The following is a 14,106-nucleotide window of genomic DNA, read 5'->3' on the forward strand; positions in this document are numbered from 1 at the left end:
TTGATCAGAGTTACTCAATCTTTCACTGCTGATTATACAATAATAACAATACTGTAAAGATAATTGTTCTCTTGGTTCTGCTCACTTCACTTTGTACCAATGCATAAGCTCCTCCCAGGTTTTCTTGAAACCATCCTCTTCATCATTTCTTATAGCACAGTAGTATTCCATCACATTCATATACCATAACTTGTTCAGCCATTCCCCAATTAATGGGTATTCCCTCAGTTTCCAATTCTTAGTTATCACAAAAAGAGCTGCTATAAATATTTTTGTATACATAGATCTTTTTCATTTTTCTTTGATCTCTTTGGTAGTGGTATTGCTGGGTGAAAGGGTATGCATGGTATGATCTTTGAAAAACAGTTCCAAATTGCTCTCCAGAATGTTTGGACTAGTTCAGAGCTCCACCAACAGTGCATCCCACATCTCCTCCAGCATTTGTCAGTTTCTTTTTCTGTCATCTTGGCCAATCTGATGAGCAGAGGTGCTCTAATTTTCATGTCTCTAATTATTAGTGATTTAGAGCATTTTTTCATATGACTATTGACAGCTTTGATTTCTTCCTCTGAAAACTGGCTATTTATTTCCATTGACTATTTATCAATTGGGAAATGGCTCTTATTCTTGTAAATTTGACTCAGTTCCCTATAAATTTGAGAAGTCAGACTTTTATCAGAGAAACTTGCTGCAAAAAAAAAATTTTTTCCCAGTTTTCTACTTCTATTCTAATTTCAGCTGCATTGTTTTTGTTTGTATGTCCACACCCTTTGAATTAAAAACTCAGTTACCGAGCTTTTACCCCGAGGAAGCCATTGATAAGAAGAAATACCCATTATATACCATAATATTTATAGCAGCACTTTTTGTGATAGGAAAGAATTGGAAACAAAATTGATGCTCACTGATTGAGGAATGGCTAAACACACTGCAGCATGTGAATGTAATGGAATATTACTGTGCTATAAAAAAATAACAAATGTGATGAATACACAGAACTACATGAACTGATGCAAGTGAAGTAATCTAGGCCAAGAAAATAATATACATAGTAACTACAACAACATAAATGGAAAGAAAATACACACACAAAAATCAAAAGTGAATATAGCAAAATTATAAAGATCGAACATGACTCAAATGAAGAGATATGAGGACATCCCCAACTTACCCCTTCTTGGAGGTGGAAAGTATTGTACATTGTACATGTTTTCAGATTTCTTTTCAATGTATTGTTCAATTGTGATTTTTTTGCTTTCTTTTCTTTTTTGTCTTTAAAAAATACTATTTGTTATATGGGATGGCTCTCTTGGAGGAGGAAGCAGAGCACTAGAGAAAAGTATGATGATATAAAAAAAGATAACAATAAAAACTGACTTCTAAAAATTAAAAAAAAAAGAAATGGGAAGAGACTTAGAGTCAGGGAAAGCAAAGTTCGGGTTACAGCGCCTAAACAAAGGTAGTGGCAACATAAGGGCATAGATGCAAGAGAATTGCTGTGACTTTAAAATGGATACGATTCTAGGAATTGACACGGGGAATGAGATAAAGGGAAGATTCAAAAATTACTCCAACAAAGTATGGATTGCTTAAGATGGTAGTGGCTAAAATAGGAAGCTAAAGTTAACCAAAATAGGAAAAATGGTAGGAGAGAATTAAGGGTGCAGATCAAATCTAATCTAGAGCTAGAAAGAACCTTATTAGCCATTCCAGTCAGTCAAAAAGCATTTATTAAGGGATTACTTTATGTCAGTAAGTGCTGGGGATATATAAAAAGGCAAAAGTAGACCCTGACTTCAAAGAAATCACATTCTAATTGGGGAGGTAAATATGTAAATAACTAGGTATATACTAGATATACAAAGTAGATGGAAGACCAGTAGATTGTAAGCTCCTTGAGGGCAAGGACTCTTTTGCTTTTTTTTTATCCCCTCATTTGGCACAGTACCTATCATACTGTTGTTCTTATTATTTAGTCATTCAGTTGTGTCCAACTCTTCATGACCCTGTTCACCATAGCACACCAGGCCCCTCCACGAGGTTTCCTTAGCAAAGATACTGGAGCGGTTTGCTATTTCCTTCTCCTGTGGATCACCTTTTGTCAGAACTCTCCACTACGACCCAGATTCTTAAAGTACAAAAGACACAATGGAAATCATCTGCATAGAGATGAAAACTGAATTCTGGTGAGCTCCTTGAGGGCAGAGACTCTCTGTATCCCCAGTGCTTAGCATTTGGGTAACCCTGCATGGCATAGTTTATAGTTTCATTCACTTCATTCAAGCCCCTCCATCATGATAAGCAGTGATTCTGTCATATATAAGAGGTGCTTAATAAATGTTAATTGATTGATTGAAGACAATCTCAGAAGAGAAGACAACCAGCAGCTGGGGGACTAGGAAAGGATAACTGAAGAAGGTAGAATTTGAGCTGATTCTTGAAGGAAGCCAGGTGGTAAAAGTAAGGAACCTAAAGGATTCCAGATATAGAGGTAACAAGAGATAGAGATAGAATGTCACATTATAGGGGCAACAAGTCAGCCAGTGAAGTTGGATCAGAGTTCATGAAGAATAGTGAAATGATAAGAAGACTAGATAGGTAGGAAGTGGCCCATTTAGGAAAAGCTTTAAATACCAAATAGGGAAGTTTCATATTTGATCTTGAAGGTAATAGGAGTTCTACTGGAGATTATCTTCTCCCACAATATCCTCCTTTACTCTCACCTTGGATGGAGCGGTGTGGCCCTTCTCCTGGTCAAAACCGACCCCTCAAAATGTACCCTTGACCCCATCCCCTTTGATCTTCACCAGCAGATTGAACCCACTGTAATTCCCATTTTCATTCTTATCTTCAGTCTCTATCTATCTACTAGCTCCTTCCTTGTTGCCTACAAACTTATCCATGTCTTTCCCATTCTTAAAAAAAAACTCTTCTTCCCTCCTTAAAGTCCTTGAGAAAGTGTAGACACCTCCTCCACTTCCTTTCTTCTCACTCTAAAGTTTCTGCAATATGACTTCTGTCCTAATTGTTCAACTGAAACCACCCTCTCCAAAGTTACCAATGGTCTCTGAATTGCACAATCTAACGGCCTTTTCTCAATCCTAATCATTCTTGACCTGTCTAAAGAATTTGACTGTTAAGTCACTTTTTCTTCCTAGATTACTCTTTTCTCTCTGGGTTTTTGTGATTGCTTTCTCCTAGTATTCCTCTTGTCTGCCTGACCACTCCCCCTCCAATCACCTTTGCTGGTTCTTCATCCATGTCCAATGATGGAAGGGAATAAGCATTTGCTACTATGTGCCAAGCACTGTACTAAGTGCTTTACAAATATTATCTCATTTGATCATAACAACCCTTGGAGGGAGGTGCTACTAATACCCCCTTTTTACGGTTGAGAAAACTGAGGCAGACAGAAGTTGTGACTTGACCAGGGCCACACAGTGTCTGAGGCCAGATTTAAACTTCCTGACTCCAGGCCCAGGGTTTTATCCACTGTACCACTAGGGGTATCCCCCGAGGCTCCACCCTATTCTGTTTTCTATTTGCCCTCTATACTATCTTAGTGATTTCATCAATCAATAAACATTTATTAAGTACTCGTTACTATATTCCAGGTACAGTGCTAAGCATTGGGGATACAGAGAGTCTCTGCCCTCAAGGAGCTCACCAGAATTCAGTTTTCATCTCTATGCAGATGATTTCCATTGTGTCTTTTGTACTTTAAGAATCTGGTATTTTATAGTAGTGTATAGTCTGCAATTAATCAACAAAAATATAATATAAACACAGATAATATCTCTCTAAGAAGATCTCTTCATTTTTTTGAACTGACACACATTGAATGCACAATTTTAATTCATTACAGTAAAAATGTATTACAAAAGAGGAAACTGCCCCATAGAATAACCAAGAGTCTTGGTTCATAATCTTTTTTTTTTGCTTTAAACAAATATAACCAGATCCTAACTAGGAGGCTAATTTTGTGACTATACTGTGATTCTTTTTTTCACCTTTAGCTACCATAGAAAAGTACCTTGAAAACTCCCTTCCTCTAAATCTGGTCCCTCAGTGTGGAATGATAAAGTTTCAAGGAATCTTAGAATTTGAACCTACTAGAGGGCAGATACAGAGTAACCCAGATCTGTGACTGAAATCCATTAATTTGTGTACTTTATCTTTCTTAGGTTCTCTTCAAGCAGCAGTATTAATTTGTAAATTATCTTAATGCAACTATGAGATAATTAAATTAGGTAGCCAGAATTAATTGCTAGCAATAATTGAAGCCCAGATGGATGTGGCTAGTTTGTGGTGTGAATATAAAAGAAAACTCTAAATCACATGGTTCTTCACTAAATCAGAAGGATTTGAAAAATGAGATCTTCGAATAAAATAATGAGCCCACAAAGGAATTATTTACATCTGGTCTCCAAACTTGATGTAAATAAATCCACAACAATTAGCACTATGCTTTATATAGGGGAAGTGGTCAAATAAAATTTGAACAAATGAAACTTCTGGTGTAAATGAAACATTAAAATTCAGCAAAATAGAAGACAAATCCCCCTTAGGTGCTGGTTGAAATAGAAAGGAAGCCATTTCATCTTAATTGAAAGGTTCAGGTTATTAAAGCCCCTAAATTTCAAATGGAATAAGAAATTTAAAGTCATAAAAAATAATCCAATTATATTCTGAATCAGATAGGCTACTTTGAAGGGTCCCCTTAAATTTTCAGGGCTAAAAAAAATGGCCTTCTAACATGTAAATTTATTTTATAATTTATTTGAATATCCCTTCATAACTTTTGTGTAAAAGGATCAGAAACATTATAGTCTGATGAATTAATTAACAAATGGATATTTGCGGTCAGTCCTATTAGGTGCTATTGAGGTTATAGTATCAGAGATGGTCTCTGTCCTCAAAGAGCTTTATATATATATATATATATATATATATATATATATATATATTATTTGTTTATATATATATATATATATATATAAAATACATACATATATGGATGTATGTAACATATATATATGTTAGGGGTAACAAATGACATAAACAAAATTGTAAGTATAACAATATAAAGTGATAGATTGTGTGCTGCAGTTTATAAGAGTTATTGGAATGCAGAAGAAAGGAAGGAGTTTAATTAATGGAAGGCTTCACGAACTTTATCCGGGTCTCCATGATAAGTAAATTAGGGAGACAATAAGGTGAGGAGAGAAACAATGCATTCCAGGCAACAAGAATAATTTGAGCAAAGGCATGACAGTCAGAAGGGGGGAGGGGAGGTGTGAAGCTTCTAGACAAGTCAGTTTGGCATTTAAAGTCCTTTGCAGTCAAGTTCCAACTTTCCTTTCCAGATTAACTTTATATAACACTATGTAGTACTCCCCTTTGCCCACCCTCCGCTTCCAGTCAAATCATCTTACTTGATATTTCCTAAACTTAGCATGTCCCACATGACTGGAATACAAATACACCCCCCTTCACCCCCACCTCTTACAATCCCCAGTCTTTTCAAGACTCAAACCCTTTTATGGGAAGCCTTTCTCTCCTCCCTCAAATTATATTGTATTACTTCATCTAAAAGACTGTGTCCAGAGTGTGAGATTCTAGACTGTTTTTTCATTTTGTTTCTGCAATCCCAGCACCTAGCACAGTGCTTCTGTACAAAGCAGGTACTTATATATGATTTTTAGATTAGGAAAAAAAAATTAGGCAAGACTAGAGGAGAGGACACCCTGAGAATGTGAAAAATAAGATTTATATATATATATGTGTGTGTGTGTGTGTGTGTGTATGTATATATATATACATATATGTGTGTGTGTGTGTGTGTGTGTGTGTGTGTGTATGTATATGTATAGAATAAAGGCAAGGTATGGATGGACTTGAAAGCCAAGCAGAGAACTTGAAGCAGCAGAAAATAGAGAACCATTAACAGTTTCTGAGCAGGAGAACTGATGTGGTGAAAGCTAGCATATAGATTGGTGGGGGAGATGGGGAGGGAAATCCCTTAGGAGCAACTGAGAACAGCCAGGAGGGCTGCAGCAATCATTCCTAGAATATGATGATGGTCTGAGCTGATATAGTAGCTAAAGAAATGAATTGAAAAGAAAGAATATGAAAGACATTGCAAAGAAAAAAATAAATGGAACTTCATGACTGACTAGATAGAAGAGATGACAGAGCCAGATGAATCAAAATAACTTCAAAATTAGAGGAGTCTGGAATGAAGAAATAGCTTCAGGTAGAGATATTTTTCCTAAAGAGAATCCCAGTAAACAACAAAGATTGGGGAAGGAGATTAGGATTGAAGAAGCTGCATAGCAATAGCTTGTAGATCCACTAGACTTCAAAACTTATAATCAACTACAATCTACTGCTTGGGTAACCCTGCTTTAAGAAATGGGTGAGTGTTCATGTAAATACATAAGGCACGGGACAGCTACCTGCCACAGTGAGCAGAGTACAGAGTACTCTGAATCCTTTGGGATTTGCTTAGAAGGAAAGGGTGACGTGTGGGAGTTGACATCCCACTGCTAGACTGCCACAGCAGTTCCGGAAAAGAATTTTTCCCAGAATAATAAGAAAGCTTCCCCGCCCCCAGCACAGAAAGACCCGTTGGTAGGGGAGGACGACTCTCAAACCCTAGGATCACACTTGCTCAGTTGGCTTCTTGTTCTCACTGGCACCTCAGCCTCACCACTACCACCAGTTTAGCTGTGTGGACAAGGACAACATGAGTTAGGAAGTCAGGAAGCCTGGAGTTAGGAAGACTGATCTTTCTGAGTTCAAATCTGGCCTCAGACACTTACTAGCTGTGTGACCTGGGCAAGTCACTTCATCCTGTTTGCCTCAGTTTCCTCATCTGTAAAATGAACTAGAGAGGAAATGGCAAACCACTCCAGTATCTTTGCCAAGAAAACCCCAAGTGGGGTTCACAGAGAATCAGACTCAGCTGAACAACAACATAAGGCACACTCTAATTCCATTGTGGAAATGAGCCGGGTAATGATTTCATAATCTGATATTTTCTTGCTACAAATTACATACAGTCAGTCCTCAGTTCATTACTGGTTCTTCCTTGTTGACAAAGGCAGCTAGCTGGCACAGTGGATAAAGAACTAGGTCTGGAGTCAGGAAGACCTGAGCTGTGCAAGTCATTTAACTTTTGTTTACCTGTTTCCTCCCTGTAAAATGGGAATAACAACAGCACCTACTTCGATGAGTGGTTGTAAGATTCAAATGAGATATTTATAAAGTGCCTGGCACATAGGAGGCCATATATAAATGTGTTCCATTCCTTTGTGGACTGATATGGAAATGAAAACTACAGTAACTTCCCTAGGTAGTTCCTTCCTGGTTCTGTGACCGGGGAGAAAAATCTGACAATCTGATGAATTTAAAAATAATAAATTCAGAGGTTAGAATTTATTATTTTTAAATTCATCAGATTATCAGAGATTGGGAGATTGGTGGGAAATAAGAGTACAAAAACTCCTGCCGTGTGATTATAGAAAAAGGCTAAACAGCTGCGCTTTAGTAATATTTAACTTTCAGATTAGATCGTGACGAATGAAATCCAAGGAAGACTTTGGTCACAGCCTACTGTAAGCTAGACCAGACAAGTCAATTGCCTTCCATTCCAGTCGTTATGGCAACCAGCGTCCTTGGTTACCGCTTCCCCAGGAAATCACAGAAGTCAGGGTTTCCTCAGCTATTTACAATGAAAGAACCCCCTGGTTCTGTGTTCTGCCGGGACTGGAGCATCCAGCACTGCCCGAAGGCCCGAAAATAAAAAGCCAGAGTAGTGAGAGTCTCCTCCTTGTCGTGTTACAGTCTGCAGCGAATCTCAGAACTGGAGGGAATCCTCAGGCGTCTACTCAATTCACAACTCAAGGAGTGGAAAAGGCAGTGGGTATGAAGTCAGAAGTCAGAAGACTAACTTGGGTTTGAGTCCCTGCTCTGTTAGGATCACATCTCTTGAACTGGAAAGGACCTTACAGATCATCTAGAATTATTCTAGTCCAAGCCGCTCATTTTACCGATGAGGAAACTGAGACCCAGAAAGTGAATCATTACAGTCTGACTCCAAAGTATCCAATGTCATGCTTTTCTGCATTACCTTGGGACAAGACACTGGGATAAGGTCATTTTCGGTGTGACCTTAGGTGAGTGAAGTCACCCCACCTCTCTGGGCTCTTTTCCTTGTCTCTAAAATGAAGAGGTCGTATATGATCCTTGGAGAAGAAGGCCCCTTCCAGCACTAAGTCCTGTGATCCTGCCAAGCATGTTTGCATCCCCTTGAAGGGAAGGCAGGGAGTGTGTATTTCCTCTAACTCAGACGCCTCCCCCCCACCGGGAATCTCTGCAGATAGGTGAGCCCCGCGATTCCTGTCGGGGGCTTGGACCCAAGCGACTCACATAGTAATCCTTGTACCACGTCTCCAATTTCTCCTGCAACATTCGACAGCATTCGTTGTTAACTAGTCTTCTTAGGCTGTCCGCCATGGCTGCTCCTTGGTTTTTACAAGTGTACGTCAGTTTTGGGAGGGCAGATGACAGGAAGGATGTTTTCTTTCTAAACGGGTGGGAAGGGGACCCTTAGAGTCCAAAAGGCGTTTCCATTCTTTACCCCCCGGTCTTCAGCACCTGCAGCCGCGGGATGCGAAGGGGTTGGGAAGGAGAAAGGGGGAGGGGAGGGGAGGTGTTCCGCCGCCCTCAGAAGCCTGCATCCGCGGCCCCTTAGGGTGCCCCTCCTGGCGCTGCCTAGACCACTGGTGCATATTTATACCCAGGCGATTATTAAACAAACTTTGACGTTTGCTTTGCTCGGCTGTCAAGGACGCCAGCGCGAAAGGGAGGGCTGATCTCAGTTGTAGCAACGCTTCCTCTTCGTTCCCTCCCTTCTCCTCTTTCCCAACCCTTCCCCACCCCCATACCCTGGCTCCTCAAGCCTTTCTGCTTGAACCTTTTTTCCTAGTTTAGAAGTCAAGACGGAGAACTCTATCCTGAACTTGCCTGTGATGCCGGGGCTGTTACTGTTGCTGCTGATGATTTTGGTGCTACTACTAGTGTTGCTGCTTTCTGAAGGGGAAAGAGAAGACCCACCAGAACAAGAATATTAAGATGAATTCCGACTGTCGACGGGAATTGACCCCGGAACCTGGATCCGGAAGATACTGTGGTGTAGAAAAGGCGTAACATGAATCTTGATCAAAAGGAGGGTCACCTACACTTTACTTTACAAAGCAGGAGCCACTAAAATCCAGAGCATGGGAACAGAAGTCCAAGTGAGAAACGTTCAAGTGGAACTTTTTACTCCTACATCCTAAATTCAGACTCTTCTCTCCATTTCAGGTGCTTGGTATTGGGAAAAAACACCATGGCCCTTATTAAGCACCAGAGATGCAAGTTTTATTTTACAGCCTAATCATTGGTTCAGCTCTTAGGAAGCACCTGAAAATCAGTATGTTCGGACCCATTCTCCATCCCTTCACACCTATGCTTTCTGTTTTGGCAGGAACAGTTCCTTGAAGTGTAAGGGGGATGTGGAAAATTAGAGCGACAGGGTTTTAATGAGGAAAGAAAATGTTTTAAGTTGCCATCTCAATATCCCTAGTGTTATCGTAGAACACATTAGGAGATACTTCTCTCAAAAGTTACTTCTAAACAGAAAAGGTTTCCAAATCTAAGCTCCTGTGAAATCCTAACATGAAAACTTTGGCATGAAACTAGAGGAGAAGGCAGATGTTACTTCAAAATCTAATTCAAATCCCTCTTGAGGTCTCCCCTCACTTAAGTCAGCAAATCTTCCCTCCAACTACTTAACCAATGGAATGAGCAAGACATTGTCTGTATGAATGGATTATGTCTCAGGAATCGCCTCCCTGACTGATCTAGGCAAAGTTGTCAGTGATGCACATGAAATCGCCATTGACCAAAAAGTTATAATCTTACTTAAGTTTTCTCTTGCCTTGTTTTTTGTGTGCAGATGGATGGCTTTGGGGGTTCCAAGATGAGCACACATGAAGAATAACTTCTCAGATTTGGAAGGTTTTAATGGTACATAAAAAATTAACTTATTTGATAAAAACCTCATTAATTCAGAGCCTACTTAATTCAAAAGCTGCGGTAATTAAGACAACACTTGGGCATTATTTGTTTAAAAAAGAATTTCCAAACAATAGTGCAGGGCAATTATTTTAATTAAGAAAACAAACTTTTCAAAAAGCTCTTTAGATGGCACACCCTTCTTATCTGATCTTTTAAGCCGGTTCCTCTGCTTAGTTAGTCTATTATTAATTTTGTTACTTTATGTACTTGAAAGTATTAAAACCATTTATTGTCAAATATTTTACAATTCCTATTCTTCACTAATTTAGGTCCCTACACAATTTGTTTGAATTGGTGAGGTTTTACCGTATGCAAACCCAAAGAACATTTTTAAATCCTTCTCTCTTCCTGATCTTTTTTTTTTGTATAGCACAAAGAACAGAATTATGTCCATATAGAAAAGACATATATATATATATGCTGAGGTTCATACTAAATACTATTTTTAACACAAATACACTTTTTGTAGGAGTTGAGAATGAGAGAAGTTAAAATTAGAAAAGATCTATAAAGATATCAACATTAACGATATGTCTCTTTAAAAAGGACAGTGTGTGAAAACAATGTAAATTTGGTGAAAACAAGTTTATTTGCCATGCAACCAGGACTGGCTTATTCATAGAAAAATTCAAAATATTGTAGATGTATGAACAGCACTCCTCAAAAAAATTTGTTCCAATTTTTTTTTTTAATGTGCTTTCCTCCATTCCATTGTTTAATAATCTTGAAATCCTCACAAATATCAAAGAGAAATGTCTAATCCTATGATAGATTAGTATCTTCACTAAACTGTTTCTCAGTCAAAATCTTAACATCCTCAGAGAAATATTGAACTAAATTTCACTACACTTGCTTCATGATAAAAATCCAAAATGGAACATGCTTTTTGTAATACGAAATGTCAGAAACTGCCTGTAGTACTAAGCACATCCTTATATTGAAGCAATACAAGGATACTCTCAAGGCCTCCCTGAAGAACTCTGGGATGCATTAGATGACATGGGTGACACAGCATGGTGTGCCCTCATCAAAGAAGGCACTGCGCTCTATGATCAAAGCAGAATGGCAATAGCTCAAAAGAAAAGTGAGATGCACAAATTTAGACATCTCCGCTCCAAATGTTCATGTGGACTATTTGTGTCCAACCTGTGGTACAGCCTTCTGAGCTCACACTGGTCTTATCAGCCACAGTCAGACACACTGTACCTGATGCCAGTATAGTGGTGCCATTTTGGTCCTCCTCAAGAAAGGACAACCACAAACTCAGCATATGCTGTCTTGTAATTTTAATTCTATTTTTATCTCTATTCCTTTTCTTCTCAAATAGATTATAAACTTCTTCAGGACAGGGTCAATGTTTTATATCTAATGCCCTTTGGAGTAGAAGATAAATAAATGTTCTCTCATAATGAAATTTAGAGATAGCAACAAGGAACTCAAAACAGATGAAATACTCAGTACAGGTTCTGTTTGGATAATTTTGCTCTAGTTCAGTAGTTTTAGAAAATAGATGTTTGTGTCTTAGTGAAGAGGAGGGTTCAATTCTGTTTTGAACTAGGTTGTAATTATCTGGGGGAGGGACTGAGACTCTGTAATTTAAATAAATCAATATTCAGCTTAGGTTCTGGACTGAGTAAATGAATATATCATCCATTCCAATTCAAGGTTGACAATTCAGTTAATGCAAAGCCTAGTTATAATATTGTTATCAGCCCACTTGTATTTTCTAATTAAAAAAACATAGAAGTGAATTAGATATTCTGAACACAAATTATTCTATGCTTTTTAATGGAACAGTTAATATTCCTAACTTTGTATACACACGTAAACAAGAAGTTGTTTTCCATACTGTTGTATACCTCTAACATAACTCAAGATCTAGAAATACCCAAAATACCTGAACCATGTAAAATCCAAACATTATACTTAAAGCTCTTAGTTTTTACACAAATGAATGTGCTACTACTGCATCAGGATGAACAATATTTTAGGAATATGAGATAAATATAAAATCCAGTACAGTTCCTATCTAAAGATATCTTGTACACTAATAGTGATGAGGCCAAGCAGTTTAAAATTCAATATGAATACAACTAAGACTTTTGGAATCCACATTTTTAGCTATCTTAAAGCAATTTAACTGAAGGGAATTTGACTGATTTATCTTGTCCTGCTTTAGAAGTGAGATTATTCAGACCACATTTCTTACTAATCTTTCAGGGAAATATGTATTTTATCCGTGACTTTTAAATCAAATATAAAGTTGAGAGTTAAAATTAAGAAATCATTCCAAATAAAGTAAATATAGTATACACAAGAGGTGTCAAATCCACTACCTAACCAGCATTTGACCAGAACCAGTTTAAGATGTTATTGGGAAATAATTAACAAAATAAATTATAATACAATAAAACAGATAATGTCAATATCTGGTTTCTAAGTATGCTGCCCCCAGGGATCCTTATGTATAGTTTGGTGGCCCTATTTTTATTTGACACCACTGGTATACACAAATGACAAAAGGAAAGATAAAGAATGAAAAGAATATGATTGGCTATTTTACCTCTGATGTCATAATCCTGGTAGAAAAGAAGTTAGAAGGAAAAGATGACATTCAGTTTATTGATCTTCCAATGCCATAGTTCCAACATCTAGCAGTGTACCATTTTTTTTCTGTAGAACAATTTAACATAGCATTACTGCACCATTTTAGCACATATAAATATGGTACAGTTATAGTGACTCATGCTACTAAAGATCTTCCAATATTATAACTCCAACATCTAGCTGTGAACCATTTTCTTCTGTAGAACAATTTAACATAGCACTAGTATACTCTGAGCACATATAAATATGAGATATTTACAGTGACTCATGTTACTAAAGAAGAAAAGGTCCAGTGTGTGATCTTCAAGGGCCAAAATTGTATGGTACACTGGAGAGAGTACTGGCCTGGGACTCAGAAGATCTGGTTTCCAGTCCTGGCGCTACTATGTCACCCTGTGATTTGGAGTAAGTCATCACCTCTGTAGACCTTAATTTCCTTATCTGTAAAATGAAAAGGTTGGTCTAGATGGTAAGGTCTCTTCCAGTTCTGATGTTTTACAATTCTGTGATAAGATCCCTACTGTCCAAAAGTATTTTCACCACCTCACTTGAAATTCCCACCTTACAGTAAAAGTTAACAAATAAGCAAAGAGCTCTGAAATTCAGAAGTCAAGGAAGCAGCTATGGAGTGCAGGGTATCAAGAAATTGTCAGGAGCAAGTCAATCCCTGAGAACTTCTCAGGTCAAAGCTTCAGTTGAGTCTATGGTATCTGGATATCAGGGACAAGTCAAAGATCTGAAAACTATGAGATCAAAGTAGAAGTGGAAAGAGGCAATCAGCTCCAACTAGTCAAGCAAAACAAAGGTTTAGATTCCAAAAGCACAAGGTAAAGCAAGGCAAGAGCACCAGAAATCAGAAGTCAAGAGTAAGCCTCATCCTAGGGAAAAGAGCTCTAGCTTTCCAGCCTCTCTTGATGAGCATTTACTGCCCTGGAGCCGAGGATGCTAACAAGAAACAATTATACTTTGGCCACAGAGATGTTATCATAGTACTGAGATCAAATAGCTGAGTCTTCCCAGACTTTTTCACCTTATTTGTTACTGCACATCTCACTTTTTAAAAGAGGACCATTAAACTATGATAATAGTACAGCTAGAAGAGTTTTTAAAGATCATGTAGTCAAACTCCCTCATTTCACATGAGAAAACTGAGTCACCAAGATGTTAGGTGACTTGCCCAAGATTCCACAGCTGGTTATTAGATTCAGGATTCAAATCCATGTTCTTTGACCCTTAAGTTCAAAATTCTTCCTACTCCATCATCCATTAGTAAATACCTTTATGAGTCATTTATTTGTAAACTATATTTCAATTCTACCACAGCTACCTTATTTACCCCCCTTTTATTCCCGAATCCCTCCCCTCTGTACCATG

General features: G+C 38.0%; 1 protein-coding gene across 16 annotated transcripts in view; it reads right to left on the reverse strand.

Moving 5' to 3' along the window:
• SPATA18 (spermatogenesis associated 18) overlaps positions 1 to 14,106 on the reverse strand; it is an 80,808-nt gene that overhangs the window by 65,251 nt on the left and 1,451 nt on the right. For 8 of the 16 annotated variants that reach the window (XR_002325253.2, XR_002325260.2, XR_002325250.1 and 5 more), the window contains exon 1: positions 8,434 to 8,790. The exons of 2 other annotated variants lie outside the window; for them this stretch is intronic. Coding sequence is in view for 8 of the 14 variants with exons in the window: in XM_020990163.2 (XP_020845822.1) it covers positions 8,434 to 8,520 (87 nt within the window). In the remaining 6 variants the exon portion in view is untranslated. Of the gene's footprint in view, positions 1 to 8,433; positions 8,800 to 14,106 lie in introns of those variants that run through there. 6 more of the 16 variants (XR_013484109.1, XM_078148625.1, XM_020990128.2 and 3 more) reach the window with 4 other exon arrangements.

This window comes from Phascolarctos cinereus, unplaced genomic scaffold, assembly GCF_003287225.1.
Source record: "Phascolarctos cinereus isolate Bilbo 61053 unplaced genomic scaffold, phaCin_HiC Scaffold_9;HRSCAF=440, whole genome shotgun sequence".
Lineage (NCBI taxonomy): Eukaryota > Metazoa > Chordata > Mammalia > Diprotodontia > Phascolarctidae > Phascolarctos > Phascolarctos cinereus.